This window comes from Parus major, chromosome 3 (assembly GCF_001522545.3).
Source record: "Parus major isolate Abel chromosome 3, Parus_major1.1, whole genome shotgun sequence".
In the NCBI taxonomy this organism is placed as follows: domain Eukaryota; kingdom Metazoa; phylum Chordata; class Aves; order Passeriformes; family Paridae; genus Parus; species Parus major.
This window is the reverse complement of record NC_031770.1, coordinates 59,061,153-59,087,496: the sequence shown is the minus strand read 5'-3', so window position 1 is coordinate 59,087,496 and position 26,344 is coordinate 59,061,153. Positions and strand designations below refer to the sequence as shown.

Below are 26,344 nucleotides of genomic sequence, written 5' to 3'. Positions count from 1 at the left end.
TTACATATATTAGTGAAATAGGACTGCCAGCTTGACATTAACCTAACAGACAAAAAGTAATGTAAAAAAGCAACATCACAATTGCTACTCATCATCACTACCACACTGCCACTAGTCCCACTGGTTGGAGTGCTTTTCATTGCATAGATGTTATCAGGGACAAAACCCCCCTCTTTTCCTTAATGAAAATAGAGGTACAGAAGTGCAGAGGAGTTCAGAACAGGCTGCTTTTGAAATGAAACTGCTTACACAGCATTATTGATTTAAATAATGATTACATAATGAACACACAAGGAAGAAGTTCTTGTGTGAAGTGTCAAATAACTGCAATAAATTATTTCCATATAGAATGAAAATACATGTTTTGCTGTCATCCTAGTCACAATCAAATACAGTAATTTTCCAGTGAAAAACTGGGTTATTTTCAGCGGCCATTCAGAACTTTGTGGTTATTTTGATGTGTCAGAAAAATGTTGCTGGCATTCACATATATGTGTATCTATACTCATATACACACAGAGATCCTGGTTTACAACTCAACATTCTCCTTTTAGTATTGGCTTTAAAAAGTTATTTTCATCAAAAAAAAAAAAAAAAAAAAAAAAAAAAAAAAAAAAAAAAAAAAAAAAAAAAAAAAGAAGTGCCCAAGCCACCAAGCTAGCCCACAGCAGATGCAGCAAAAAAGCAGCAGGTTTCAGGGCAGCCACCTTATCGGTTTCCTCTGGTTTTGCTCCAGCAATCCATGGCATTGAAATCCATTGTTTCTCCTTCCCAGGCAGTGTTTTCACTTGGAAAATGTGGTCTCCTTTTTTCTATTTGGTTTTCATTTTATAAAACCAGTGTAAATCAACAAGCAATGAGACAGACATACACTATACATAAACATAAAACCAAATCATCTGGAAGTGACAGAACATACTAGATGAGCAAAAAAAAACCAAACCACCAGATATAAAATAATTTGCAGGGACCTCAACTTCAAGAGAAAGAAATCAACAGACAAAATAAACACAACCATGTAACAAAAATTAAGCTATACTTTTATATAAATGTCACTTACAAGCAAAATTATATTTATAGCTATTAAAGGAATCACTGTGTCATGAATGTTTGAAAACATGATCAACATTTTTATCTGTGCCTATACCACCATATGTAGAAATATTAAGGTACCACTCAAATTTAAGGAATTTTTTGGCAGTATGACAAATTAACAAAATAAAGAAGTGATGTTGCTGTGCTCTCTGTATGCACATACTCACAGTTCCGATAACTTACAAATCTTACTGAAATAATGTCCTATTACCAAAAATAATTCTGTAGCATCAGGCCTGCTTAATTGAAAGCTCACCTTTCTCTGGACTAAAAGAAAGCTGAAGAATTTAAGGGGACAAGACAAGGACACATTTAAGGAAGGAAGAATGGGAACCATGGTGATAGACAAGGAGCAACAACACAATAAACTGATTTATTTAAAAGACTGATTTACTTATCTACTGTATGAAAAAGACAGCTATTAACCCAGTAGAACTAAAAGTTTCACAACAGCATGAGAAATTTGGGTAGGTTTTTTGCTACATGCATTGAGGGTGATATTTGTGGAAAACTGTATTCCATACTGCTGTTTCAAGGTTCAGTCAGAAAGGAGAGGTAGAAAGAAGTAGATAAATTCATTTTACAGACTTTTAAAGATTAAGATAAGTAAAATTTAACAACTACATTAAATATGTCCTGAAGTCAACACTGTAGATCAACTGATCACAAAGTCCTTCTGAAACAAAACAAGGACTGTGTGTATTTATGCACAAGCTATTTATGAAGAGAAATATATAGAAAAGGAAGGAAAAGTTCTACTGTCACTGAAAAATTCTCTCTATCAATCTATGTAAATCAGAGTGAAATTTAAGATATCCTTAACATACAGGAAAAAGCTGCCATCACTTCTGTTTTCTTCTAATTCAGTTGTTCATGTAGAAGAATAAAATTCCACCCATTATTTAAAGTCAGGTCCAATAGTAACAGTAAAAAAGTTAATGTATACTTAGTATAAACAAATATTATATCAGACAAATCAAGTGTTAACCTGAAGGACAAACTGCATTTGCTGTATGACAGAGGGTTGTATGGAAAGGCATGCAGACAGGTGTGTGCAGTGACATACCCCTTGTGTCTGTAGGGACAGAGGTGTGATACGCCGCTTTTCCCACTCATTTGGGCGTGGTTCAGGTGTGGATTCCATGAAATTGCGCTTGAGCTCACTAATGCTAGCCTGGTGTTTCAGTAAGTCGTCCTGGGTCTTATCCAGGTCCTAGCAACCCGCAACATAAAACAAAGTAGGACAAAACACGACAAAAAAAGCAAACTTAACTGAAAAAAAAAAAAATAAATAGAAGCAACCAAACCAAGAGAAGTGCCTTGTGTCTGAAATGGTGACCTCCTTTGTAGTGCCTCAAAATAAAAATCTTTAAGGCTATAAGGGACCAGGATTTTCTGGTTTTGTTTTTGTTGTGAAGTTCTTACTGAAAATTACTGTTTCTTCCATATTTTAAAGCAAAGGAGAATAATGCTGTATGTGGTTATTTAGCAAATAGCTACTTTCATCCAAAACATGACACTACTAGCCCTTTCAAACAATAATAATTTCCAGAAGCTGTTTGCTTTCACCTAAAATTTGTAAGCACAGAAGCAAATGTTTCAGGATACTGCACAGCTAACATAACTGAAGGTAGCTGTAAGAAAGAATAGCTTAACCCAAGGAGCAGAAAAATGTGTCTTTCCTGCTATTACAAGCTCCATGAAAAATACATCTGTGAACACAAGGCCAAATATACAAGCAAGCTAACACCTGCTTAGCTTCAGAGGGATAACTCATTGTGCCTTTCATGCAGGCTTAAACTTACTGGAAGGATCAGATTTAAAGACTTCAAACCTGTAACCTGCCAATTCTACTTTTAAGAACCGAACAGCAGACAGGAAAGTAGGAATAGTTTTTGTGCATGCCAGTACCAAAACAAATTATCTAAATTGCACCTCCAAAGATCAGTGCCAAAGGGGACAACACACAGCGTGAATACCAATTTTATCAATTTTACCAATTAGATTTTGTCATGACCATTGAGGCCAAACTGCAGCACCTTGGATCAAATAACTACAAGGTATTCTTTCACTTTGTACCAGCTACAAGGCAGAGGTAAGGTTCAGGTGCTACGCCAAAATTTAACTGCTCTAGTAGCCAGACAAAAATGTATATGCTTAGCTTTCTTGGAAATTCATTGTCTTCTAAATACAATGCCTGGGATTTGGTGGGCAAAGCAGATTTCAACCTACTTTGACAGTTTGTCCTCCTTCCACCATTCCAGGTCTCAAAACCATGTTGCTTATGCTCATGCTATCACAAGAATATTTTTTCAGTAGTATTCTATAGTTATAGTCAAGTTTCAGCCTTGGATCCATTTTTAGTAAAGAAATAAAAGACTGAAGATGGAAATGAAATATTATCAGTGCAGACATAATTATTAAGGAAGTTTTGTCAAAAGAATGTAATCAGAAATAATTACGTAGATAAAAAATCTGGATTTTTTACAATGATTTTAAATACTTTTTAGCAGAATGTTCCAAAATCTACCATTTATGTTAGGATTTTTATTGATACAGTGATCACAATGCAAAGGTGCTTCACATTAAGTCATGAAAAACCCACACCCCAAACTCATTAGTTTCTAATTTCCTTTCACTTGCATGTTCAGCCCCAGTAAGGGTTTGGTGCTGCACATCTCTTTCCTAACATTGTGGATAAGCCTGCATGCATTTTGAACATTTGAACGTCTCCCCTTCTGGCAATTCAGCAGGTTTGTATTGCCACAGGACCACTTTTCATCCTGGACTAACAAATGAGACATTAAATACGTCCCCCTAAAGTTTGTATTTCCTGAGTGAAGTAAAATCTTATGCCAAAGGCATTCTATTATGCAACTGAAGCTCGTAACAATCCCATCATTATTTTAAGACCTGTCTTGGCTTGACACAAGGCACATTTCTTGGACTTGATCAAAGCACAGTTATGCAATGCACACTTTCAGTGCTTCAGTAAGTTATACACAAGCAAAGTTTCAATAGTGATCAAAAGCTGCGAAAAGCCATAAAACATTAGTTGGGTTACTGCAATCCACACATCTCCCTATTACTGAGCAAAACCAATGTTTTTTTTAAAAAGTGTTTTTGTGACAAAGGGAATTATTTATAGCCCCATATGGATGGATAAAATATACAGCAGCAGGATTTTTTAAAACATTTTCAGTTATTACCTTAAGTTATTAACCACAAGTTAAATGATACTGATAATAACTACAGACAGTCTCTGATAAAATAATTGAGATTAGCAATCTATATGAAAATTCTTATAATAAAAAATCTCTACTTCAGTGACAATGCACTACATGAGAACATACTGTTCAAGGCTCTTTGCTGTTGCTCATCTACCATGAAAACCAACCTTCAAGAAGCAAAATTTACTTCCATTTGAAAAGGAAAAAAATAAATATTTCAGAAGATACCCAAACATTCCCTTTGAATATTTGATCCTTGTATCATTGCTCAATGTTCCTAAAACCAGTGTCAGAATCAGAATTAATTTTCTATACTTCTACTGCTTGCCCCTTACTAAGTCTATTTATTCAGCTAATGTATTTGAGGAAACTTGATTAAACTGGCAAAAAGCTGGAAACTCTACTCAACAGATGATGCAAACATTGAGGTGCAATGTACAAAAATCCATTTAGAATTATGAATTGCACCCATGTGTCTGCTCTAAATAGGGCTATTATTCCCAGTTGCCACCTTGAAAACATTTAGCAAAAGTACACAAATTTTCATTCAGTGTTCAAGCTGAGGATTGGCTGAGGGTATTTTGCATTTGTTTGTTTTTTGTTTAAACTCAGAAACTAGAATGGTAACATGCAACATTTCCAAGCCGGTTTTCCCCATGCACTTCATGCAGTGTGTCCAAAACAGCCTGCAGGTGACCTCCCATCCCATGCAGCCTGGCAGCCCGTGAGAATGGAGAGTACTTTTTGTATTACATACAAACCTCCAACATTAAATTGCTATGTCTGACATAAATATTTTCCCCGTCTACTCTCAAGGAACTGATCTGTGAAATTGAGCCACATAAACAAAAAACAAAAACAAAACAAAGAACATAAAATGGACCAGCAAGTAAATAAAAAAGGATCCTTATAACCAGACAGTTAAACAAAGGAAATAAAATGGTGAGATGAAAAGGCACTATTCAGACAAAACCCACAGAAAATTTAGGGTGCTAACAAGGCAGGCAGCCACAGCCAGGTTCAATTGTAAAAGAACAACCAAGCACCTTCTGCTGCGCTTCCTCCTCTTCGTATTCCACCTGTGTGAGCGCGTGACAAATCATCAAGAAAAGGAAGTGTTAACATCGGCTTACAGACTAACACAGAGACTTCATCTCTTTGTAAATGCTGCAAAGTGTGCTGGATTTTACAGACCTTTACTGTTTCGGCCCCAGATGTCGAAATTAAGTGACTTGGGTCTTCTTGCACCTACATTGTTGTAGAATGGCTGAAGTAATTTTTGGCATAAGTGGCATGAAAAATGGAAGTTGCACACTGTGTCCCTTTCTTGCTGCACTTTTTATTGTTTTCCAGGTGAAAATTTAAGAATGAGTAACAAACAAAAATGATATGCATAATTTCTATGGTAAGTGATTTAAATTCTGCAACAAATTGATGGGAAAATGGAATCTAATCCAGGAGTTGTTTTGGGAAAAGAGTTTAGGGTTCAAGTCAAACACTTAAACACTGCATTTACAACCAGTCTTAAATTTTAGGAATGTTGTCTTGGGATGAACTATTTGCACATACACACACCCACCCCTTGTTAAGTGAATATATTTATTCTTAAACTGCAATTCATTCTGTCAGTAATTTTCTGTAGCTAATCTTCATATCTCATCTCCAAGTATTCAGAATGTCTTAAGGAACAGCATTCTTTAAAAAGTGAACCACTTCCTGGTTGTCTTACCACATGTACAAATATCAACTGGTAACCTTAGGAAAAGATGCATTTACAAGTCAACACTGTGCAAGTCCATAAATTTGAAGATGGATTTACTGCTCATACCGTTGCATTTTGGATTCTGTGTGAATGATGTCATACATAAAAGGTTTTTATTAATTTCTGACTCATCTGGGGTTCCATTTTCAGTAACTACACTACAAATTACTAATTGAATTAGGCTACAGAAAAATTGAGAAAATCTTGAAGCCATGTTTTTCATTATTTTATACTTAGACTGGTATTATGATGACATTGTGTCATATTTACCACATCTTTAATATGTACAAAGCAAACTTTGTTAAATGTAACATTAAACAGATCCTCCTCCATTCTGATTCTACAACTGGTTTAATATTTTCTTTGAGGATGAAAATAGAAGACATTTTTCCAGTGGTATTGCTGTAACATGTGCAGTAGACATAAGGAAAGGAGGCATTTTGTCAGCCATTCCAGATGATCAGAGCAACATGCTGGTGTGACTGAGGCTTCTGTGCATTTTAGCAGTGTATTCCAAAGAATGCTCAGACTTCAGTGATATAGTCTGACACAACTTGCAATCCCAGCTAAGGAATGAAATCAGTCTCAACTGCTGCTAGAGATTCATCAAAGCATGTAAAAAAAGAAAGTGACTCGGTCAGACTCAGCTTTGCACACACCCTTGTAGAGCTGAAACATCTGAAATTTGGAACAACAAAACACTGATTTGAAAGTATTCGCAAGTTTTCTGAATTCAGCTTTTAGGAATTTCATTTTTCAGAAATAAACAACTTCAGAGATGTGCATTCCAGTCAATGCATGCAGGAGACAGGCATTTTAAAACCAATTTACAGCACAAATAGAACTTGCAAATAGTATCAAATAACATATCTATTGTTACACACAGTACTTTCATTATTCAGATTTATATGCTCGCTAACATTTTCAACTACAATGCAAGTCCCACCTGCAGCTCAGTATCTGTGGAATTTGATGAGATTATGCATGCTGTAGGAAATTAGGCAGAAAAACCATGAGTTATCTATTACCTACAAATCTCACAATGGCAGTTTTTCACAAATGAGAAATGCTAAAAAGATACAGATATACACATGTGCATTTGTGTATTTATATATGTATTTACAGGCTCATACACAGACATACCTCTAAACTAGGAAGTGTGCAAAACCGAGCAAGCCTTGTGAGAACAAGCATAAATGCAATGTGCAAGTGTCAACGTTTAAGCAGCAAAATTACACACCTCCTCTTCCTCTGCTTTGTCATTCAGGTCATTGCCATTAGAGCTACTAAAGGAAGTCACCTTAGGCTCCAGGTAGCAGAGGGACAGAGCGAGAGGAAGGGAAAATGTGAGTGAAAAAGGAATAGACTGGAAAGCAGACAGAAGCAGGACAAAGACAAGGAGAAAAGAGGGGATGAAGGAAGGAGAGGTAATAGGAATATAGTGCTGAAGGCCAGGTGGAAGGAAAGAAATGCAAACATCAGGAAGGCTAGGAAAAGTAATATAGCCATCCTCATCAAGCAGCGAACGGAAACTAAAAGAAAGGCATCTGAAGAAGCTGCATGAGACACGCAACTCAGTGCTTTTGTAGTCATTTGTATGGATTCTTCTCTCAACAGCAGGGGAGCCTCGACTAGCTAGGGGTCTCACAGATTCAAAGGTATTAACTGGTGAAGCTGTTCTAGTTTTATTATGATCTGATGTTTGTTCCATGGAATTGCACTCTGAAATGTCTGGAATGGTAAGGAGGGGCTCTTCAAAGGGATCTTCCTCTGAAATATCTGAAAGCATGTCGATCTCAGGGACAGGTGACAAGTTTGTGAGATGGGATGACACAGAATGGATGGGCAGTGATGATGGGTGTATGTGAGTGAGCTGAAGAAAAAAATTCTGTGCACAGTGGAAAATGAAAGTACAACAAAAATGCAAGTTTGAAGCACATGAAGAGGGGAAAAAAGAGAAATTATTAGTTAGTGAAAACTTTTACTTAGAAGAAGGGATAGCTTTACTAACACAATAGAAATAAAAATTGTGCTGTGTTTTACAAGCATCCAACTTGTTTACTTCAGTGGATTATGAAAGGAACCCATTACAAATGTTTTGTTCTCAGGCTGTAAAGAACTGTGCACTTTTGAACTGTAATAGTCACTTAAAACAGATGGAAGCAGACAGACACTCAAAGCTTTGGCAGAAAGGTCAAAGGACAGTACACGAAAGACAAGCTGGCACTTCTTGGGTTTATAACTGTTTTCTCTAAGACTTAAAGAGAACCAGAAAGGAAAAGAAGCATGTGCACTAGGGGAAAGAAAAAAGCTGTTCACAGAATAAGCATGTGTAACAAAACCATACTGAACAGCTTCCTGGAACAAATTCCCAAAATACTGCCTTCCCCTCCTCCACTGTTTTGGTTGAAATATTGAAAGATCAACCACATTTTTGAAAACAAGGGAGAATCACCATCTTACCAAGCCGAAAGGTAGAACATGGTAATTTATTTTACCATTTTTCTCCCATAAAGAAACTGTGTATCCCTTTTTTCTCATCTGTTTCAAAATTATTTCAACTTGCTAGCAAACAAAAAAAAAATAAATATGCAGCTGTGGTATTTGTTCTCTTTCTACACTTGAATGGAGTTGGAACATATGAACTGCACAGAAAAACTCAGCAGACTCATTAAGAATAAAATGGGTAGCTAACTTGCAAAAATGTTTGAGGAAAAAATTACTCTTTAAATATTTAACTAAGTTGTGGAGAATTGCTGAAGTAGAAATGCTCTCCAAGAGAGAAAGAGCAGCAAATTTTACATGGCACTTTAGGAGGAAATTTTCACATTGCATCATACAAAGTATAAATTTTTTTACCTATTCCCCCAGTAGCTCAAGCAAACAAGACAAGCAAACATTTGCAACAGAAACAGATCACAGTACTTAACTTTTCACAGAAATCTATACCTTAGTCAATGTACAAGTTTTTAAAGGATGAAATAATTCTGCAATGGCTACTAAAACAAAATTATTACCTACGGTAATTAAACTCAATCATATATCCAACTTTGTAAAGTGTACACAACCATGGTATAATAACATTTTTATTCCAGTTTGAACAATTATTTACCCTTTGAAACATTTTTTCAAGAACTCATGCAAGCTTATTGAGCATTTAAATTAGATTTACAGCAATAAAAGAAACTCTAACTCAGTGCCATTTAGAAGTTTGTATTCTCTTTACCTTACATATGCTTACAGTAAGTTAAACACACAGAAAGCATTTGACAATTTTCCTTTAATATTTTAATATAGTATTCTGTACGATACTCAGAACTGATAGACACTAAAGGACTACACATGGAAACACACATCACATGAATAAATAATTTTGGTATGAAAGTCAGACATACCTTTCCATCCTGAGTCAACTCTAATTGTGGAGTTTTGAGTGGACTTTCATCATCTTCTCTGCCACCTTCTTTTAACTTGGCCTGACCAGCAGCTTCAAGATCAATGATTTTATCTCCAGCAGCCTGCCCTCCAGTAGCAGAGAAATCTCTTAGAAGACTTCGGTCTGAAATACCCATGGGAGCTATTAGAGAGCAAAATAATTTTGGTTCATTTGGATAAGCTGAATCATTTTTGTTTTAAATCTTATTAGGAAAAGCACTTTATGATTACATCAGCAATAAGCAATACAAGCTAGTTGCTGATTGATACAGTGTTTTTCAGCTTCTTGGCTTTACAAAAAGTCTGTCATTCCCACTGCACTGGTATGAACAGCAGGGCACCCCTGTAATAAAACTTGCACTTATTACATATGGAAAAGACCCACATAGTATCAGACAAGTACTTATCAACTTCTTTATTAGTCTTGGAAGATAAATTGAAGGTATTGTTCTTTTGGGTATGTAAATCACCATTAAAAAAAGAGGGAGAAATATTAAAGAGCATTTTGAGAAAATTCACTATTTGAGAGGACTAATGTGATCCAGAAATAGCTATACATATAACTGTCACAGTATTTTTCACTGGAACCTTAGCAAAACTGCACAAACAGCTCAGTGAAAGTAAGAACTTTCCTCCCTATATGCTTGCAAAAAATGGAAGGGGGAAATACTAAGCATGTATACTTGAATGCAGTCAAAGCACAAGAGAGTGAAAGGCTTTAAATTCTCTTATTTGACTCAGCATAGCAGGACTAACTGTTGTTAGTACAGCTCAATTGTAGCTAAACTCACATCACTGTCATACCTCACTTTTACTCCAGTGAAGTTGTGCATGCCTGAATCTAAGTCAAGCTTCATGTTATTTTGCTGAAGTGTTTTTCTATTATATATTATTGCAGAAGTGATTTTGAGTAAGACATGAGCTTTTACATCTCTCGCACATAGTGCTGCCATACCTGCCTTTGGAAAGAGTGCCTATTTCCAAGCCAGAAGATATTTCTGCTCAAAAAGACCAAATACCAGTAATGACAGTAAAACCCTTAAGCTATTCAAAGTCAACGTAAACGTTTTTAACTAAACACTAAAGTGCTGAATAAATATACCAGGATAGCAATATACTGAAGAAAATGATGGAAAATTCTACATAACAACTCATTCAGCCTTTTCTGTTTAGAGACACTGAGGCCAACCCAGATCCCAGAAGATGCCACTGACCAAACAATTTTATATAGCCTATAGTCTATAGGCTATATATTCATATAGCCTATGCCTTAAAAAAGGTATGAGTAATGTACACAGATGCTACAAATCCAACTCCATATATTCACAGCAGTGCCATACCATTCAGGCAGTGAGTGAACTCAATATTTAGGTCACCTAACACTAACAAATACTTAAAGCGGCATTAGATATTGAAATTCATAAATCTGTCAAACGACCTTCTGGCCATCGGTAATGTTAACATTTCTAAAAATTGGTCAGGTCAGAGTGACAGCACATAATGTAAATACAACACAGAAAAAACAAGTTGGATTTCATACCTCCATCAAGGCTCCTGGAAACCCGTTTGCTGGAAGTGCGTTCGAAGTACGGAGCTGGTCTGTCTATGAGGTTGCTGGCCTGCCGTGTCTGCGCCTGCGTACGGCCGCTGTAGCGGAACTTGGAACCCAAGGTCAGAAACTTTGCTTTTGGAGGCTGTTCTGGTGATAAAAGTCTAAAAGGGAAATACAAGAAAAGTAATTTTAAAAGGTTTTATTTTAAGTATTTAATGAGGTAATTTGAAGCTACTTATTGTACTTCAGTTCACAGTGTGTAATCTGTGCTCTCCAACAAAGGATTCTACTGTAAGCTCTCCAAAGACCTTTAAAACAATACATGTTATTTATTGTTTGTAGTTGGAGTCAAAGTGATGCTGATAACCATCACATTTTTCCACAGTATGACTAAGCATCTGGGACTCCTATCTTTTGGTGCTACCTTGGTTAAATTTTAATTTTTTGTAGAAAGCTGAAGCCATTATAGGTCATGTAGAATACCTCTCAGATCTCTCCTTGGAATGCCACTTTTAGTAAAAGCTATACATTACACTTCCAGTGCCTTTCCTGTATTCTGAGGTACCCATACAGCAGTAGCTCCTCCTCAAAGTTAGGGAATGGTATCTCAAAGCTGTATAGAAGGGAATATCAAGTGAAAAAGATTGAGAAGACTGGAGAGTTGTTACCCAGTAACAACAAGTTTAACAGTCTACATTCAGACTGCAGTTTATTTACACTGCCATTTATAAAATTATATAGGTTGATGTTCGCTGGATATAAGGAGTGGGGGAAAGAAGCATATTGTGAAAAGGGTGAGAAAGAGAGTTACATGTACTGTTAATGCAGGGTACATGTGTTTGCATCGTAAGTGTTGGAGCCCTTGTCAGAAAGTCTAGAAAGGGCTACCTGGGGAGGTGGTGGAGTCACTGTCCCTGGTGGTGTTTAAAAAAATACTGAATGTGGCACTTAGTGCCACGGTTTAGTTGATAACGTCATAGGTTGGCCATCTCCAAGGTCTTTTTCAACCTGGTTGACTCTGTACCATCATCACATGAGTTTGAAGACAGGTCCTCTACGTCCCTGGATTTCCTCCAGTATGAGGACTTCAAGTTTGTACTCATCTAACCCCTATTGCTTGTACTTTGTTTTTGAAATCCTACCATCAACTGCAACACTAAGGGTCCACCGCCATCCTTGCTGATAAGGCAAACAGTCATCACTGCAAGAACCCTCCCCTGTCCCCTCTTTTCTGGAAAGGCCTTTGAAATTGTTTCCTGGATCAATGTAAAGCTGTAAATACATGCTCACCCCTACTCTCTCTGTGTATAAAACTATCATACTATTGCAGACAAAGCTTCTTGATTTGAGAATTTGCAAAGAATGAGCAGCTCACTAAACGTCAACTTCTTTCAAGCAAAACCAGTAATTCATGTGCCATTTGTACTGAGGATGGGACAGATGGGCAAGTGAGAGCTCAAACTGTGCTGACTTTGTCCTCCTCCTTCTGAAGCATTTGCACAGAAATATCTGTGTCAGCAGAATCTGACCCAATGTATGTTAAGGCAGTAACCACTACTGGGTTCTGAAGACTACAACAGTCATTTTAAAAGTGTTTCAACAAAACTGAAGAATTTTCAGATACCTAGAAAACAGAACAGTGAGCTACTGTGCTGAGCTGATCTTGGCTGGATGCCAGGGCCCCACCAAATACACTCCCCTTTCTAAGCTGGACAAAAGAGAGAGATGTAACAACCAGCTTATGGGTGAGCTAATGACAGGGAGACATCATTCACCAATTGCCCTCGTGAGCAAAACAAACAAGACTTGGGAGCAAATCAATTTAATTTCTTGGCAATCAAATCAGGGTAGGAAACGAGAAGTAAACCTGAATCTTAAAAATATTTTCCCCCCTTTTCCCTAAGAGGAGATGTTCACTGGGGCACTAACCAGAAGCATACAATTCCCCAAGTCTAAGATGCATATGCATGCACCTGAATCTTAATCTGTTCCAACATTTATAAATAAAACAATTCAAGACAAAGTAATCCACTCTTCTGCATTGAAGTCACTTACAAACTTAAGGCTTCACTTTCATTGCTTCAATAAAAAAAAAGTCTTTCCCCCATTATTTCTGAAAGGGAGTGCATTATGTACTAAGAGGAAGAAGGCTAAAAGGGTTTTTCCAAGGTTCATTCAGTTCTTGATTTTCCAGACAAGGTTGCAGCATGAACTGCCATTTTTATCTTCCACCCTGCTGAGATAAACTTTTAATCTTTTAATGTGGAAAAAACAGGAGAACTAATTACTTCCTGATTAAGGGCATTTGAATGGATTCTTGTATTACAGGTTTAATTATGTAAAATAACTGAAATCTATATTTTTACCCCTTTAAGATGTTTGGAGGAGATTATTAAAAAAATCATGAAAATATCAAATAAAACACCAATAAAGACAAAAATATAAGCATGTTTCTGCAGACACTGGTTATGATCCAGAGCTGCCAACTAAGCTTACCTCAATTTTTATTAGATATATGGTTTGACTGTATTTTTAAAGTAGGTTGCTGCTCTTTGAAAATGCTACTGGAATCCTCTACGTTTGAGCTGATAACAAGTGAATACAATGCCCTTTGGTAGTCATTTTCAACACAGTTCATTACAATTTTTATAAATAACTTCATACACTGGTGAATTTCCTACACATTATAAGAAAATGGATCTTAGTGTGATTATTTGAGACAAACTGAAACATTACATAAGACAACACAAGGAATCTTATCATGTTATATAGGACATGCTAAGAGATTTGGAAGCTAAAAATATGCATCTAAACTGTATACAATTTACTGTGGCATCATACACAAGCTTTACACATGCTCTGAATGAGCTACAGTCTCTTGGACTAGCAATTGCTTTCTGCTTTTTATCTTTGAAGGAAAATAGAGCTGGCTTTATTTTACTGTTTTTAAATCAGGATGAGAGGTCCTGAGGATTTTCTCTCTGATGACATCATCAGAGTATATGGATTTACAGAATGGTTCAAGTATTTGTTACATAATTCTTGTTATAATGTCAGTCCTGGTTAGGAAAAGCCACTTCTGATTGGAAAAAAATCCAATTATTTTTATTATGTCTGAATTTCTGTACTAAGATTATTTCATACTTATTAATGCTCCTGAAAGCTTTCAGACTTGCAAATGGTAGTTGTCAGTTTAGGATTTTTGACTTCCATAAGACTTGCTTTTTCTTTATTGAGGTCTATTTTAAAACTAGGAAATACATCTTACCAACAAAGCAAATCACTGCATGAGTTATTTGAAGAGTATTAATAAGCTTTTCACTGCGGACAGAACTGCATGCTATTTGTGGTAATAGACACCAGCAGCCAAAGCAGACTTCAAATCTTCAAGAATAGAATGCTGGACTACGTTAATAAACAAATTCTATCAACATGAAAAAAAGTCTCTGGTCAGGATATAAATAAGAAGTGCTTATAAATAAAGCATTTGAAGACTGATTTATGCTGAGATTTTGCAATCTCAGCATAAGTTCTACCTTTGCATTTAAGAACATGCTACATTCAATGAAGATCTGAATACTGAAAACCATCCAATGAGACAGCTCCAGTAATCATCTCCTTAGGCCTCCTGGTCCCCAGGTTCTCTGAAGTTCTGCCTAGCAAGTATATTCAGCAACAGGATTGCAACTACTTTAAAACAAACCTTTTTAAAAAAAAAAAAAACCCACCACAGGCTACTGAAGGAGAAAGCTTACTGTTTACACACCCTAGGTACTGTACTTTGAGGAAAAAAACCCTCAGATTCAATGCCTATCCAATTCACAGGAAATTCAACCTAAACCTGTGACTCCTAGGCTGCAGGAGGCACATGCACACTCTAATGGAATGTGTGTTACTGTAAAAATCAAATTATGTCAAAATCCTTTTCAGTGGAAGAAGTAGACAGAGGAACAACTCTGTGGCCTCTTGTTTAGGTGCTCATTTACAAATAGATCATCGTTTCAATGATCAGTTCAGAATTCTGTGCTCCTCCTTGCTGGAGAAAAAAAAATGCAGAGGATGTTATGGATTATTACATAAACAAATAGTCTGTTTAAAGTGATTCTGTTCTTTGAAGAATGACTGAACTCAGCCTAGTTCATAAATAAGGAAAAACTCAGCTAGAAGCATTTACACTCAGCAGAATGTTCAAATTAATTCAATGAAGATTAGTGTCAAGCCCTAAGAGCTTCTTGTGATGATGTATAAGGGCTTTCTAGATGGTCATTCTGAAAAGTCAGTCTCTCAGGAAATCTTACCACAAACCACAAAATGTGTCAGATAGGAAGGGACCACAGTGGGTTGTCTGGCTTAACCTCCCTGCTCAAGCAGGGTCATTCCAGAGCACATGGCACAGGATTGAGGCCAGACAGCTCTTGCATACATCCAGTGCTCCATGACCACTAGTTTAGTTTCATCCTCTCAGCACTCTGAAAGTTTTAATAAAGCAATTATTTGTGCTTGAGACTTTAGGAACTGGTAATTTGGGGTCAATTATTGTCAGGGTATCTTCTGTCTAAGAGGCAATACTCAAGGGGCAAAGAAGGGGAAAATCTTTACTTTCCTCCTATCCTTTAAAAGAAAGATACTAGCATACCTTGCAAAGTAGGGGAAGGAGAGAATTATCATTTACCTGAAGAAAGTATGGTGCTCCACACAAACCTTCCATAACCTTTTAGCAGCCCGATGGTTTGGCAGTTTGAATCCAATAGTGCTCTCAAACTGTTCCAGCTGGAAAGAATCCACAAATAAATTAACCCATTTCCTTAAACTGGCTATTAATTCATAGGTAGAGTTCAGATAGTTCCATTACTGTATCAAGCTGTAATACTCCTGTCATAAGACTTAAGATTATTTTTTTTTAATTTAAAAAATACCAGAATTTTCAGCCTTTTAAAAGATTTATACTTTTGGGCTATGTCATGATGGATAAATTGCATGAAGCAGTTGCACTGCAGATTGTGCTTTACACTTTGCTTGAATTTACTGAAAGTCTGAAATCCATACAGCAGTGTTAAACTTACATGATTTGTATCACTAGATATAAGACTTTCTTAGCAAAAATAATTCATCTAAGCATCAGTCAGTGCAAGAACAATACATCTGCATTAGAAAACTTACATAACTACAATGTTAATATTGTAAAAATGGTGCTTGGATGTCTTATTTATTCATACAGTAAAAGCCACCTTAAAAATTTTACAGTATAAACTAAAAAAGCATTACAGTATTTGACATTTTGGGGGTTTTGTTAAATTTCCTGTTACAAAGGGCTCAAAATGTTAACATGCACACATCCCCTTCAGCAACTCCCAGAAACTTTTAGCTGTAACTGAGGAGAAAGTTGAATCCACTACTTCCATAGCAGCTAATAAAGTTATAACATTCTACAGGACAACTCAAGCATTTGGTTACAGCCACAAACTTAATGTGCTGACATTTAATAAACTATTATACCCAAAGAGGAAGAGCAGCTGGCTCTCCCCCAGGATTGCAAGTTTGCACAGTCAGAATATGGCCAATGTAATTAGCTTTTTGTGTAAAAAACCCAACAAAATAACTAGAAAGCTTTTATTAAAAAAAAATAATCCTTCCTGGTTTGCCTTTACTAATCAAGACAAGCATTTAATACAATCATTAGAATCTGAAGAGGAAAAAGCACTCATAAGTTCTGCTTGAACACATAAGCTTATGAGGACAACTGTGGAAAAAATGAGGATTTTTTTTGTTGCTGGATAGAAATGATTTCCCAAAAGAAACAAGACTGAAAGGTGCTACTCACTTCTGCTGGCCTGACTTTGATGTAGAAATTACTTCGCTTGTAGGAAATCTTCAGAATTTTTGGCCAAGCGAAGCGGTTGATCCGGAGTCTGTCTTTGTAAATCAGCAGACCATTAGCACATACACCCAGCATGATATCCACACCTTCAGAATCCTACCAGGTATGAGACAATTTCATAAAAATCACTTCAATAACATTCCAAACAAGCAATTACTACTGACATACCTTGAGGGAATATTGTAACTGAGACATGTTTAATATTCAAACCTGACTCAGACAATAAGATTCTTAAATCAGAAATAGCCAAGTATATTCATTTTATAGGAAGGACTTTGGACTCTAAGTAATGGTTTTGGCATTCTTATGCCACAGTTCTGGGAAATCCTTCAATATTCTGGTAATAGGGACTAAGTTAACAACTTAAAAGCGGGAAAGGTATGGCCTTTGTGTGTGCTAGCAATAATTTCAACAAATATTAAAAGAAGAAAAATGAATACCAGGTCAAAAAAAAAGCAATCAGTGAAAGTCTGAACAAGCTGGTGAGCAAGATGGTCTTTTACAGTCACATACTATTCCAACAGAGATAGAGGAGGTAATGGGTTGGTTTCTGAGCATTCTTTTGCTGACAGCATTTGATGCGAGTTTTACAGGCTACAAAACTAATGACTTCCTGATACACTACACAGTACGGGAGAATCTCATATCCTCCCCAATGACAGATCAGCTACATCAAATGCCAACACTGTCATTACGGAGACAACACAACACTGGCAGAACTAAAAAATAAAATTTAACAATGTTTCTCCAGTACTTAAAAGTCTTGGTTTTCTTTTTAAAATGCAAGACTGATATGCTTACAATACCTTAAATTTCCTAATGATTTGAGACTCTGGATTAATGAGAGGGAGTGCGAGGAGGTTATAAGTTTGTCTTTTGCGGTTTTAAATAAAAAAAATAAATTCACACTTGAAATGAAAATTTGATTTGACCTACCCAGGAAGTGGAAAAGGCACCAAAATCCTCCCCCTATTTTTTAGGATCTCCCCCCTATTTTTTTAACTCTCATGGCACTATGTAAACAATTACGTGCTCCTTTAGGCTTTACTTTATTGGCCCTGCATCTCCTTTTCAAAGAAAATATGACATTTTAAATGTATTTATCTGCTCTTATGAGTGAAATATTATTTCCAAGATGCACATGTCTATGCATTGTAAAATTCTACTGATGTTAGAGTTGCAAATTGTGTAATTATTGTAACCAAGAGATAAAGGCTTACAGACAAACATTAATATGACATATGACTTTTTAAAAAATAATCGACGTATAAAACATTTTCTTTAATACTTAGCACGTCTATTCTAAAACAAAACCAAACAAACCAAATCCACAATACCTTGGCATGATGTAAATCCACTCCATACATGGAGAGTCTTTTAGCATTTTCTAGGAACTGGGAATCCGCCTGTGCTGGAGTCAAGCCCCTAAAACCATTGAATAAGTCTTGAGTTTATTGGCAAAAAAACCAAGAGACAAAACTGAGTGGAATCCTGGAATTCAGACTGATACAAAAGCCTCAGTTTATAAGGTATCAATAGCATTTTTGTTCTACTGGAAAAGTGTTCTTTCAAAGCGTATTATTTTACTTGAGTACAGATTTCCACCTTTACTCTTTCAAACCACCTGTATGTTGCTTAAACTAATTCATATAAAAATACTTTTTTCCAGAAGTTCTCTACCAAGATCTTAGTGCAACTACTATTTTCAAAGTCAGCTTTCTAAACACACCAAAGTAAGAACTTTCAGTTACATAGAAAACAATTTCCAGAGTAACAATAAATTTACTTCAGCAATTTTACACATACTCTTAGGAGAATTGACATAAATGTGACAAAGCAAGACGACTTCTTTAATCCCACTGTATCTCACATACCTGTGTGTTTTGTGTAGCTCAGCCACTTTCTCTTCCATTTCTTGAGTCTGATTGGGTGCAAACTGGAACTCACTGATATAATCACTGCTGTGCTCCTCTGGGTCATGATCACCCAGCTCAGCCTGCAGAGTATATGAACCAAGGAGGGCGTGAGTCACAAAAGAGCACGGCAGTCGGCCAGATGCAATATCCTGGCGAAGCTGTAGGCACAAGAAATACCTGCAAGACAAAGGAGAAAAAAAAACAACCAAAGAGAAAGAACAAAGAAAGGGTTACCTTTGGCAGATAATGAGAAATATGGCAGAATTCATCAAGATGCATGTAAGCAATTTTTTAAGTAAGTGAATGCATTAATAATGACCTTCTATTATTTGAGCATTATAACTACACAGTAAATTTCACTTGATTTTTAAGAGTCAATATTAGTTTAATAAAAATGCGAAAAGTAGGAAAAAATCTGATTTCCAATATAAATGAATAAAAAGCTATCTAGTTTTAAACAAAAGCTGACTTAGGAACTCATTCAGTTCACATTGTAGCCTGTAGGTATCTATGGCTTAGAAATATAAGCTATGCATTTCTTTGACATTTCCCTTTGGCTTTGAAAGTCTAACTTTTATATCCCTTGCAGTTCAGAAGCTAATCATGTCATGTAATACACAAAAGAAATCTGTACTAGATCTAGATACTAATCTAATACTGAAACCATAATTACCTTTCTTAAACCATGTACGTATTAGAATCCAATCTTTCAGATACTGTATACAGCCTTCTACCAAATTTAACAAGTTAAACATCAGCAGACATCGTATTTTAGCAGAGATTTTTTTAAATGTAAGTGAAAAAAGTCTTACTAGTGAAACTTAGATTGAAGATATAAGCAAAGGATGTTTTTATGAGTTGAACCACTGAAAATTTTCCAAGAAAACACACACAACTTCTTGTAAATACACTCTGTACTAAATATCTTTTATGATGCTACAAATCACTATCTGTAGCAATATACTAGCTGCACACTTGCACAGCTATCTTATTTTATGTAGAAGACTGATGCAATGCAACAGGTAGTAGTAACATATATCCTGCCTCAGCTGACTCCAAACCAAAGTATTTAGGTTTCCTGTAACTAGTGAGAAAAATGAATCAGTTCCCTGTATTCTATCCCCAGTAATCAGCTCTGCAATGCTGTTTTTAGGTGCTTAGGATCCACTGCATTCCAAGTATTTTCTAAGTCTGGAAGCTAATTATTTTCAGGTTTTATTATGTTTTATGGCTTTATTTAAAGCATATGTGTAAACCCACATTTTCATCAACCTAGTCTAGATTATTACTGACATATCTAGGATCCGTTGAGCTTTGCTCAAGACCCCCATGCTTTCATTTGTTTCATAATAAAGGAGCAGTATGACAACAAACCACTGGCTTCTTTCACATACTACCATGCACACTTTACCTGCTGCCCAAATGATATCCCTACTTACCATTAAATTCTTCTTGCTCAGGTTTCTTCCAGAAGTTTTAATTTTACCTTTTCAACCTCGCTCCTAAAAGCAGTTGATGTATGCAAGAATATCTATATTGTGCAGTACCCAGAAACTGAAGAAGAAATTATATGTGTCTTTTAAATGAGACTAACAGTAACTTAAAGTTTAAAATTAGGCCCTGTGCATACCTAGTGATGTCTTCAGTCAACTGCGACGGATCAGGGGGATAAAACTTCACATTAAAGGTGAATATCCACGGTAAACCTAAACATGGGAAATAGCTGATAGTTAATCTCAAATAAGTCCAAGTAAGCAATAAAAAAACTTTACTGAAAAATGTTAGAAAGTAAAATAAAACTTAATCACTGAAATCTCAAAAGAAGTTTTTTTGATTTTTACTGTACATCATTAAGAAGCATAGATTATTTTCATTAGCAGGTAGAGACCTACAGACATAATGAATGATAAGCATGTTTAAAAACTATTTTTAAATAATGTTTTACAGTAAGTTACACAAATATTAGAAGACATTTTTAATTTGAAAACAACCTGAATATATTAGCCCTCTTAAGATATTGTCTGTTCAAAGGTACTTGCATTGAATTTGTGTTTATTTCTACCTCCTCCCAGGCTAACAGTCTCTTCCTGTCTAAACTTAGTTTGAGAGACTGTACAGTAACTGTGAACATGAACTATTGGAATGAGTTCTGTGTTGTTGCATATAACAGAAAGATAATATATTATTCATTGAGACTGCGTGGAAGACAAATATTAGTCATTCCTACTTTAAAATATTTTTCTGATCAACACCAGATTAAACAGCTGCAATAGCAGTGAAATTCAAATTCTCATGTACTACAATTGTTAATAACACATGCATTTTTTTTTTAAGTAAAAGCATGCTTAAAACTAAATTAATTATTTGAAAAAGCATGAAATGTTGCCTTTAGTCATGGCTCTGTTTTTAAATAAATTTTTGAGGTTTGACAGCAAAGTCACATGTCAATAATTAAAATACATTTTCAGAATGTTAGATTTTTGGACAGTAAATTATTTTCAAAATCTGTGTTACTCAGATAAATCATGCATTGAAAAATGTGTCTTTCTACAGCAACAAAAAAAGACTGAAATGCCATTTCAAATACAATGCTAGAAATAAGTGCTGACGTTATTTAAGGTTACTTTCTTTAAAAAAAAATGTTCTGAAATTTCATATATAGAAAAGAGGTATGTCAGAATTTCTAATGTCTTCCAACATTTAAAAATTATTTTGGTTTTTCAGACATGGCTATTCACTGAAGCACTTCAATTTTTGTTTAGGTATAAACCTCATTCTACAGCTGGCTGCTAAGCCACTATTTCTTTTTGAGAGCTCAGGGTTTTAGTGTATCTTAACATTCCCAGTTATGAAGTTTTTTTGTACAATTTTGTGTACAATATAAGGCAGGACCCTTAAATTAGGTCTCATTTATCATTGCATCGTCTACTGCAATGCACTTCAAAACAGAATTAAGACAAAAATATCTTGGGGAAAAAGAAGTCTGATTGATGGTAATGAATATCTACAGCATAACAAACAGAGTCAAAGATGGAATAGATTAACCTACTTCCATCATCTCCCAGGGAATCAGCATAATTTAATGAAAAGGTGCTGGTATCGGTTAAACCAAAGTAATGAGTATGAGCAATAGGGCCAAAATATCTATGCAGAAAGCATTCAAGGAGAGCTGTCATGTTAACAGAGCTGTAGACAAAAGGATGAAGGATGTATTCTTCCTCACCGGTACTAAACCGGTCTTCAAGTTTTTCCTGGTCTAAAATTGCAGTTAAAGTAGTCACACATGAATTCCTGTTTAACTGTTGCTCTTTCTTGTCAGCATTTCTACAGCTAACTTTCAGAAAGCACTACAGCCAGGAGACTTAGGTGTGGTTTGAAGAAAAAAAATACCCGAAAAAATATCCTATATGCTTTATCAAAAGTGTGTAAATCCTCTGAGTGTGTAGCCTTCGTGAAAAAAAAAAATACTCACACTCATACTGATTACATTTCCAATTTATTGAAAAAATATTGAAGTTGATTTTGTACTAAATATTTTCTGGACAGCTGATGACTATGTATTTTACCTGATTACTAAAAGGACATTTATCCCCTAGATACAGAACAGCAAGTTTATTACAATGTGTAGTCTATATTTCTACTCCTCACTAAAGCATACTTTTTATAGCTGCACAAACGAGGCATATAATCATAGTTGTCCTCACATAATAATGCACATTATTCTGTCTCTTTATAGAGCTGGTAGCCAAGGCAAAAAAAAAACAAAACCCCAAAGTTGATTTAAAATTATATTTAGCATTCTGTCTCTGATAAGGCTCTCTGTTTCGACGGTCAGCACTATGGGCTACAGAAATGCCAAAAATTTTTCTAGCCAGCTAGTTACATCAAAAATGCTTCTGTGGCAACTTTAGGCACATTCTTAGAGAAAAAGAATGCAATATAACCAGCATACAATTAACATGATTAATCCCATTTAAACTGGGAAAAATCTGTGGGTTTTTTTTTTTTCCAGTAAAGGCTTTTTCTGGCTTTTACTCATGATCTCTTGCATGTTAGCATTTCAAGAAAACCCTTCCTTCGGCACAGGTAATTAGTTCTCTTCAACAATAACAATCTGCATTTTAGTGTAATCAGCTCAAGTCAAAATTAGCTAGACCTCTTACAGATACATAGCTAAATATATATAAAATAGATGGATATTAAATAAAGTGAACCTGCATAAAGTGACCACCATGTTTTGATGCCTGAGCATACCCATACATTTGTTAGCATTAAAATCAGACAGCCAGAGTAGTGCACCTAAAATGCAAGCTCTTTCCTAATTAATTGAAACTTCTCTTAGTACCCCAGCCTATTCTGTATTCAGAACATCTGAACACTCTCCATTTCTTACAAGATATAGAACACAGAATATGTGATGTGGAAGTATTGCTTGCAGTAAAAATACTAATCATGCTGCAGGCTAGAAAAAGATTAAATTTACATAATATTACCTTCCATTTCAACAGATAGATTCCCAAATTGAATTTGGTATAAGGGTGACCCAACAGACCCTCTGTGTAGTCTGAGATTTGACTATTTCAAGGTCAGTTGCTATTGCTTGTACCAGCACAATATTCTAGCTGTGATTCTCAGTTTTGCAAAAGCCTGAATCCACTTGAGATGTACCAATTTTCAAAAAGATAGTGACAGAAATGTAATTACCTACCTGTCCCTGAAAGAAGTAATTAGAGGTTTTAACACATGCCAGTGGATAGCCAAGTACATGAGTTAAAAAAAGTCAAGAATTCATTTTCCTGAAGAGATCAGGCTGGCTGAAAGCAAACAAGATTTTTGTCACCTTTGTAGCCCTGAGAACAGAGACAGTAATTTGTGGATCATGTTCATTAGCTGAAGTAACATCAGTAATTGCTGAGATCCAACATAATTGCTCAGCCAAAGGCCAACCTGGTACAAGTAAGAGATTGCACAGAGGGGCTGAGGACTGTGACACAGCCTGCAGAACATGACCTGGGGGAGACTACAGGATTCTTATTTTGTCTTTCCCAGTCACAAGTGGTATACACATGCCCAATGTGCAGAGTATTAGTGTTGCCCACATTTAAGAGAGACAGATTGTTGTAAATTTTATGTTGCAAACTGATGTGCTGAACTACATTTCTGAAAGTGTCACCTTTGTGTGTTCAGATCAATGAATTTTTCCAAACACACTTATCTAGCATGCTAGTGCTTCAGTTTGCACCATACAAGAGAAAAAGAAATCACTGAACATTTAGAGTTTGAAGGGACCCACAAAGATCAGCAAGTCAAGCTCTTAAGTGAATGGTTCATAGAGGGGGTTGAACTCAGAACATTGGCTTGTTTTTTTGTTTTTTAGCACCAGTCTCTATATAACTGAGCTAATCTCAGGTTCAAGAGTTTTATAATTTCCAACCTTCAAACAGACTAAAAGGTTTTACAGGTATCTTAAATCTAATGAGTAGTTGGGTTTTTTTACATTCTTGATTAAAGACAAATATATTTAGAATTAAGCCTAAAAAAAAAAAAAGAAGTCTTATTACTTGATACTTGTGTAGTTGGAGGATTAAATGTGCCTGCATTAAGATTCCAATATCTGGAAACTTTAATAGACTAATGATGAGGAACATAACTAACAATATGTTAATTACTTGCATATTGGTGTAAGAAAGTGTCATTTAAAAATCCTTAAATGATGCTCTTACTTCGCTGTTTGTTCTATTATACCTATCAACTCTGCAATACTATAGACCAGAGGAAAAAAAACCAAAACATCCCGTCATGATTCCTGATTCAGTAACTGGACTTGCTGTCCAGTATAAAATACAGGTCTTCAAGCTGTATGGAAAATGAAAACCCCTTAACATATTTTATTTGTAGTGCATATGATACAGTGTTAAAAAGAACTTTGTCTAGTGCATCCAAAAATTTTTCAGGTCAGTTCTTACACTTGTGACACTAACTTGTACATTAGATAGCACACAAATTGCTACAGAAGACAAAAATATATCAACATTTGTATCTACAAAGTTGTTACAAGAAGTTTGAACATATGCCATCCTTTGTAGTTTATTCAAACCAAACATCCTTTAGTCCGCATATTTGGACAACTAATAGATTTTCACTGAAGACCTGCAGAAGTTCCAATACCAGTAACTTTTTCTTAATTAAAAGAATTAATAATTAAGTATGGCTGCTACTTGCATATTAGTACATTCGCTGTTTAAATAGGTCTTGTTTGCTTACACAAGAGCATGTTGGATCAAAAAAACAGCTTCCAAGGATGCTTCTGTAACTTTCATTTCTATATAGAAAATATAAACCTTCCTATTAAGGGATTTCATCAATTGGCAAATATGAGAAGAAAAAAAGGAATTAACACCACTATGACTTCTGGAAAAAATGAGTATTGCTTTAAAGCAGCAGAGTTAACAGCAGTAAAAAAACCCATCTGTTTGTCATTATAAATAACACACTGCTGTTCTTAATTACAAATACAGTCAGTTTCTAGGCTTAAATTCTCATTGTGTTGTAAGTCTAGGCTTGTAAATATTATCATCACCCTCTTTTCCCCACTTTCCTACCAGGTACTACACAAAAGGTTTCCATTAGAAACAAAACAACAACAAAAATCCTGGTTTGGCCACAAATGAGTAAAGTAATGGCAATAAGTTCAGTAAGGGCAAAGGCTGTCTACTAGCATGTTTAAGTGGACACTTATTTTGTCATATGTAGACTCAGGCAGAGTACCTAGATTTACTCTCCATACACTCCCCATTTACTAAAAAAGCTACCCAGCTAGTGAAGAGCTTTGACAGAGCTTAATACAAACAGAGTAAAATAAATTACTCATCATGTACTGAATATAGGAAGCCGAAAGGCATTTCAAGCAGATTCAGTCTGAAAAGCACTGGAGCAAGACATTCCAAGATTATGCTCTCTATTCCTTCTCCATTCTGAAAATGATGGACATTATCAAAAAAGTCAGTGGTGAGCTGATCAGTATTGAATAATATACATTTTCTGTAAAACATTAATTCTCTTTTTGTAGGTTCATATTCTTCTGGTGAGTCTTTGAAGAAAGTCCTAAGGCAACAATCATGACCATCTTTGCATTGGATTGCATTCTCCATCCAATAACCAACTATCAGCACAAAGTTGAAAAATATGTTTCAGGATGCAAAAGTATCAACTATTACTCACACAACAAGAGGAAATTTTGAGGAAATAATATATTTGATTAGTTTCTAAAATAATAATTAATCATTATAATATAGTGATATAATAATAACAACACATAATATAGTATAATTATTAACTTCTACAGCATAATGCTGAGTGATTGCCTCTCCCCTACTTGGACAGGGTATGGAAATAGAAAATTTGTCTACTGTTTTAAGGTGATTACATCACTTCACCACATAGAAATTATTCAAAAGCTGTAAGCAATCAACATCC

General features: G+C 35.5%; 1 protein-coding gene across 22 annotated transcripts in view; it reads right to left on the bottom strand.

Annotated features, from left to right (window-relative positions):
- EPB41L2 (erythrocyte membrane protein band 4.1 like 2) overlaps positions 1–26,344 on the bottom strand; it is a 112,191-nt gene that overhangs the window by 16,547 nt on the left and 69,300 nt on the right. For 6 of the 22 annotated variants that reach the window (XM_015621479.2, XM_033512783.1, XM_033512797.1 and 3 more), the window contains exons 7-16: positions 20,499–20,574; positions 18,827–19,045; positions 18,290–18,377; positions 16,896–17,048; positions 15,747–15,844; positions 11,063–11,235; positions 9,483–9,664; positions 5,087–5,149; positions 2,162–2,308; positions 708–812 (exon numbers count right to left, since the gene is read on the bottom strand). In XM_015621479.2, coding sequence (XP_015476965.1) covers positions 708–812; positions 2,162–2,308; positions 5,087–5,149; positions 9,483–9,664; positions 11,063–11,235; positions 15,747–15,844; positions 16,896–17,048; positions 18,290–18,377; positions 18,827–19,045; positions 20,499–20,574 — 1,304 coding nt within the window. Of the gene's footprint in view, positions 1–707; positions 813–2,161; positions 2,309–5,086; positions 5,150–5,371; positions 5,405–5,519; positions 7,976–9,482; positions 9,665–11,062; positions 11,236–15,746; positions 15,845–16,895; positions 17,049–18,289; positions 18,378–18,826; positions 19,046–20,498; positions 20,575–26,344 lie in introns of those variants that run through there. The other 16 variants (XM_033512793.1, XM_033512795.1, XM_033512801.1 and 13 more) reach the window with 7 other exon arrangements.